Consider the following 7,052-nt stretch of genomic DNA (forward strand, 5'->3'; position numbering starts at 1 on the left):
ATATATATATATATGTATGTATGTATGTATACATACATATATATATATATATATATATGTATGTATACATACATACATACATATATATATATATATTATCATAAAGTTAATTTCAAAGAAAAACAAGATGACAACTTTAAATCCTAAATAAGCTTAGGGTTTATTTGGAGCAGCTATAATTCTTTTTGTAAATGTGATTGTAAAATTATAAATATTTTTTATTTTCAAAAAGTTTGACATTATCTTTCTTACAACTCACACATTAACATATTTGAGTGTAAAAAATAAATTCTCATCATAGAAACTTCTATAAAATAATAAAAAATAGTTTCGAAACACAAATGTGGCGGCTGTCTGAAATTCAATGCAAATCGAAAATTACCCCAAAATAAACCCTTAAATTTCATTTCTTCTTTGTGTCACTTTAATTACAGGTTTAATTTATCTGGTTTTGGTTGGGTTTAGCTCAAATCTACAAGTACACTGTACTGTTTTTCTTTTTCACTAGCTTCTATGCTGTTGATGCCTCTCTAGTGAACTCTTAAGTGCAAATTCTGCCTTGTTATGCAGCTGCTATTATCGATGTTTTCTTATGCGAGCTCATGCCACAAATTTCTTTGCATCTTCACGCTAGCAGCAGTACTGTTGGAACTTTCTAGCTTCCCAAATTGCTGGATGCCATTGATACCTTCTACAATGAGCACTTAGTGTGACTTTCTACTTCTCATGCATGCCAGGCCCCATCGATGCCTTCTCATTCGAGTTCCTTTTGCATCTTCCCCACATTTTTCTTTTTGCTAAAGGGTTTCCAGAGGTGCATGGGAAGGAGACTGAGCGAGCAAACGAGAGAGAAGATGGTGTGCAAGGAGTTTTTTTTTTAAGGCGATGGGTTGTGACTATGAAGACATGGGCAAGGCCGTGCATGGGATGCAGGCTGATCTGAGCCTGGGTATTGGGACTGGCGTTTTGTTTATGCTATTTAGGTCAACAACGTATTTCATGATTTTTTTAATAAATGTGATGATATTTTTCATAAGACGTTGGAGTAATAATCATTGATTGCTTGCTTGGGTGAACTTCTCTATTTTGATGACATGATTTTTTTTGGCTTTTTTGTAGTTGAGGTGCCATTAGATGCTTACATAATGGACTTTGTTTTTTCTGAGAGAGAAGATGGTGGTGTTTATGACAATAAAAATGGGATGGACTACCATTTTCCTGTAACTGGGGGAATTTCTAAGGTAGAACCATTGCACATCATACATGTGGCCGTGGAAATGGCGCCTATTGCAAAGGTATAATAAATAATTCATTACGGTTTTTTGGTGCATTGTACTTCACCTAAAAGCAATTGAACTTTCTTTGTCAATTTTCCAGCCTTTTAACTTGTCAAAATAGTTTCAAAAAATCTTTTTGTGCTTCTACTTTATTAATTGTAATAACTTATATATATATATATATATATATATATATTTAAAAAAAGTCCAAGGGCTAATATATTAAAGCAGAAACGATACAAAAATGTTGTATGAAAAGGTCTAAAAGAAAACTCAACTCACACAATACAACACACAAAAAACCCAAATAAAACAAAGATACATAAAGGTAAAAAAACTAAAAAAGCCAACAAAGGGCACAAAAGTGCTAAATACATCCCACTTTAGTCCTCCCTCTGCCTTTAATTCTCGGAATTGAGCCGACTAACAAATTAGTAAGGTGAGTGTCATTGCCCAAAGTAATCAAAGTATCATTCATCAGATTCCTGAGCTTAAGTAGGCCGCCATTCTTCTTCTTCCTCCTGGATGTGTAGACCTGCCATTCCTCATCCGATGATCGACTCATCTGAACAATAGATTGTTCCAAAGTTGGTTAGACAGGTGTAGGCTGGTGCCCAAAATTGCACAACATGATTCCCATGAACATGAGTAACAATTACAGCTTGCTCGACTTGATGAGGCGGTAGTGAAACAATAGAAATATTGCCACCTGTAATAATGGTGATATGTTCTAGGGCAAGTGGTGTATAAGAATCTCCCTCTCACCCAAGATAGGAGGTTCCAGAGACGGCTGAATGATTGTCATATTGCCTGCGAGAATACTGACGTCTTCAGGGGTCTCCTTTTGATGATCAATAGTGTCAATAACTTGGAGCATATCAGAAGAAGGGGGAATCACTGCCTCTGATGCCTCTGGCGGAGCACTGTGAGCACTGTGGTTTTTTGGTCTGAGGTGTGGATGTAGACGATATCACTGAGAGCTGGAGTGCCTGAACATACGACAGTTTGAATAATACGAAGGAAAAGACTCAATCATTACCTTTTGCCAATACCCATGATGCTGTGTGCCCAATCAAATTTCCTCTGAATCAGATGAAGTGATGTCTACTCTGGCTTCTGATGACCAAGAAAGATGAAAAGTAGGAATGTTTGTTTTGCGCGGCTTACCATAAGCTGAGGCAATAACACATAAAACTTTTTGAGTAAAATAATGAAATTTCAGACCAGTGAGACGAATCCAAACCGGAATGATTGAAGTTTCTGTCTTGGGGTCAAAATCCACAGACAGAATATTTATTGCTCTGTTATCAATCCAGATTATTCTTCTAGCAAATAAACGCGTGTAATCCTCTTTATTATTAATTTGTATGAGAATGTATCTTCCATATAACAGTCAAATTTTTCACTCTCCAACCACGTGCATAAGCTCAAATTCCTTACGAATCAACTCCATTTTGGGATGACCATACAAAAATTTCCTAACCAAATTCAGTCGACAGGAGAAAATAAGTTCAATACCTTCAGCTTTTGTAAAAAAGATAACAAACTTCTCATTCTTCCTACCAGGTTTCTTGATATCCTCCTCCCACTCAAACAAATGAGGGAAAGAACACGATTTAGGTGTACCTGAGGTGTGGACACCCGTAAGGGTAGCAATGTACGATCTGTCCGAAGCCAACCCTAATAGATGGAGGCGCGGCGTTAAGAACAGTGAAGAAAGCAAAGAAGAGAGCAAAGTCCGAATCCAGAAAACAAGGAGTAGGAGCGAAAACCTATGAAGAAGCCCTGTGAATTCAGCTCGAGCAGAACGACACCCTTTAAGCTGCAGCAAACAGACGAGGAGCAGAAACCCCTTTGAAGAAGCTCTGCGAAATTAACTCAAGTAGAACGACGCCTTATAGCCTGCAGCAAACAGGACGCAAACCATTGAAATTGCAGAAGCGGACGACGAGAACCCCTGCAAAATTAGCTCCAGCAGAAAGCGACAGACAACGCGAGAAGCCGACGACGAAGGTGAAGCAGAGACGCGAGAGATATTTAAGCAACAGACGTTAGGGTTCGCCATGAGACGAATCTCTAACAGAGCGGAGACGACGACACATCGTTTTATATATGTAATAACTAATATATATATATATGGCGGTCCAGAGCTCTGCTAGGGTTTCTAATGGCGATTTTCGTTGCCTATTATTGTCGCTCGAACGAGAGGGCTCGCACCTCGTCTCTATCGTACACTTCGCTTCCGCTCGTCATTTTAGTTTCGTCCATTCGCGTCCACTTCTTCGACGTCGACGATTCCCTCTTCGTTTTCGATTTCGACGACGACGTCCGCAGCTGTTTGCGTCTGCGTCGTCCTTGTTTCGACGCCGACTTGCCCGACAGTTCGCATCTGTTGCTTTCTGTTCTTCGCCTGCCGCTTTTTTCCCGATAGTTCACATCTTCGCCTTCTGTTTTCTCGGCACTACGTAGGCATCATTTATATCGAGAGCTTCTAGCAGGAGGATTTCCCTGACAAAGCTTCATTTGCTCACGTGGTGGGTAATCACGTGAGCAAATGAGGCTTTGTCAGCAAATGAGGCCACCACGTGAGCAAATGAGGCTTTGTCAGGTGCAATCAGGTGGAGTCGGCAGTTGTCTTTCTCTCAAGTTATAAGGATTGTCGTGATGACACATGTGACCGTTCTTTTGTTAAGAATGCAAGTAGGAAAAACGGGAAAACAACACTTTTTTCTCTGAATTAGAAATTTCAACCATTACTGAGAAATTCAAGTTCGCTTTTATTTGACAATTTCAGTGGGGGCACCCACCTATAGGAGTTATCAGAAAAAGTTTTGATAATTTCAAACTATCAGGAAAGTGGAAAGGGAGGCTCGTGAATGGGAGACATGTGTTGATTCAATTAATCATGACTGAAGACTACACTTAGATTTTCTCCAAAAAATATCTTAGCATTGCAGAAAAGTTAATGAAGTTACCCAAGTTGTTTTCTGATTTCGACCCTAATCATGAATCTTCTTCTGTATCGGTTTGGTTTAGTCTACCTGGTCTTAAGCTGCACTTTTTTCATCATCAAGTTCTTTACTCTGTTGGGGCCATACTTGGGGACCCTATAAAGCTTGATCCACTTATTTTCAACCTAACCAGACCTTCTGTGGCCAGATTACTTGTGGAAAGAGATATATTTTACCTGATGTTACTGAAGTCTGGTTGGGCACAACTTATAATGGATATTGATAACAAATCGTTATGAAACATAGACCTCCATATTGTTCTCATTGTAAGATGTTTGGGCATATCCTTGATAAATGTCATAAGCTCTATCCTAATTTGAAATTTGAAGATCAAGTTAATAAAGACGGGTCTAACCCCACTGCTCTAGACATATCTGTTCCACCTGGAGAGAAAAGTACCACATGACAGGATTTAGTGTCTGATTTAATTGCCCCTACGGACCCCCTGACAATACTATTTCTATGATTGATGTGATGCTAGATGGCACTACTGGGCAACCTATACTTTCAAACCTTATTGAAAACAATACTGAAGGATCCTTACCTACAAAGGATAATGTTTGGACTGATCATCAGGAGAAGCTTGCAACTCCCCATCTTCAGGAAGTATCAGGACTAAAGACGACAACTCATACTTCACATACACTAGAACCTATAGTGGGTACAACTGTTGGCAATCTTTCTACTACAATTATACTGCAGCTCTACCACCTCATCCGAATGAGCAACAAGCTTCAGATGAGGAATGACAGATTTACATTTCTAGGAGGAAGAAGAAGAATGGAGATTTACTTGAGTGACCAAAGGAAAATATGTTAAAATTTCATACATATTTTATACTGTTTTTAATGATATTGCACTTTAAATAAATGTATTTTGATGTTTTGTTGCAGGAATGATGAATGTTTTGTTGCAGGAATGATGAATTAGGGTCAATGAGGCAAAAATATGCAAAAAGGAATAAATTTGGAGCAAAAATGACAAAAATGTGGAAATTTCAACTAAGGGCGCCGACGACGCCTTTAACGCCGTCGACGACGCCTTTAACGCCGTCGACGACGCCTTCAACGCCGCCGACGGCGAGTTTTTCCCGAGGCTACCAGACAAAATTCTCCCGCAGTAGGACAGTGCCCCGACGGGGCCCTCGAGGCCGCCGACGGCGAGCTCGGCGGTTATGCCTTCTCAAGCTTTGGATAAGACCAAATTTTGAAGGGATGCTTAGGGAACTCTTGGGAAAGTTAATCCACAACTTTAAAAGACTATTTTGACTGAAAATTGATAGAAGAAGGGGGTTTGGAAGAGAGTCAAGAGTTCATGGAGGTTAGAAATGTTCCATTAGTGTTTGTTAGAGTGTAAAAAGTGTAAGGAATTCTTCGAGAGATTGTAAGAGTGGATGGAAAGTGAGAGATTTCTTCCTCCTTGCTACTTCGAAGAGGAATTCTGTGTGTTGTAAAGAAATGAAGAGATTCAGAGGAACTTCGAGGAGTGTTCTTGGGGAGAAATTAGAGATAAGTTATTTACTTGTTGTAGATTGTATGAATTTGATTTTATATATGAATTCCAAGTTTTGTTGTGTTTTCCTCATGAGATCTGAGTAGTTTTCTCTGTCTTTCTCCTTGTCTCGAGATTTGTGAAATTGTGATTTGAATTGGTGAAGCAATGAAAATGTTTAAGAAATTGTGATGATCTTTTCACTTCGATCTTAATTTACTTTCAATTTGGCCAATTGATTTGTTAAAATATGATGAGTTTTACAACTAAAGTGAATATTACAGGGCGTAGAATTGGAGATTTTAGAGTGACAGATTAAAATCTCCAATTCGGTCCTATCGTTTGGGTGCTGAAGTGTAGATATTAGCCCTCAGGCGAGGGGAACGTGGGAGCTCCGAAGTGAGAGCCGGTATCCTCCCAGCCTAGCCGCAGATTCAGTAAACAAGCGTAGGATTAGTCAATGTTCTTTATGCCTGGACCAAAAGGTAAAGAATAGGTGTGCTCCTATTTGACAATATTATAATTTGAACCAATTCAATTTATCCATTCACTATAATTTCTTGACAAGGAGAATGATGCTTTCTTATATATTGAATATCATATTTAAACCCTCATTAGTATCATTAGCTCTTTATTAGTTATTAAAATTATATATTTATTTCAATTGCCTATTAGTGACAGATAAATAAATTGAATTTTGTTGTTGCGATTAAATTATTGCTTTTCTAAAATCTTAGTTCACAGTTCTAAACCACTCTCTGTGGGATCGATATTTAGGACTCCATTAGTGCCCTATATTACTTGAGCGATACGTATACTTGTATTGATAAGTGTAATTTTACAATTATTGAATATTTATTACGTCCATATTTATCTTATATTTTTAAGCATATATAAAGTCGCCGGTCAAGTTTTTGACGCCGTTGCCGGGGAGTGAGTAAACAAAAATCACAATTAGAGTAACAGACAAATTAAGATTATTAAAAAAAATTTTACTTGAATACAATTTATTTTTATATTTCGTTAATTATATTACTGTGTACTGATTTCAAATTGTATGCGTAAATTTGGACCTTAAAATCTTATACCCTATGATTCAAAATTAGAACGCACTGTTAAAAGGATTAGAAGATTAAGAAGAGAACTTAGAAATTCTGATACAATGGAAAACAACATGAACAATCAAGAAATAGAGAATGAACACCAACCTAGACCCCTAAGAGATTATGCAAATCCTACAACAGATGAAATTCACTTATATATCCAAAATCCT

The 7,052-nt window shown here is 37.9% G+C and overlaps 1 protein-coding gene across 1 annotated transcript in view; it reads left to right on the forward strand.

Moving 5' to 3' along the window:
- Positions 1–7,052, forward strand: part of LOC110027521 (starch synthase 3, chloroplastic/amyloplastic) — a 115,136-nt gene that overhangs the window by 19,838 nt on the left and 88,246 nt on the right. Inside the window, 1 exon segment of the mRNA XM_020728991.1 lies at positions 1,120–1,295. Within this exon segment, the coding sequence (XP_020584650.1) occupies positions 1,120–1,295 (176 nt within the window).

This window comes from Phalaenopsis equestris, unplaced genomic scaffold (assembly GCF_001263595.1).
Source record: "Phalaenopsis equestris unplaced genomic scaffold, ASM126359v1 Scaffold000428, whole genome shotgun sequence".
Classification (NCBI taxonomy): domain Eukaryota; kingdom Viridiplantae; phylum Streptophyta; class Magnoliopsida; order Asparagales; family Orchidaceae; genus Phalaenopsis; species Phalaenopsis equestris.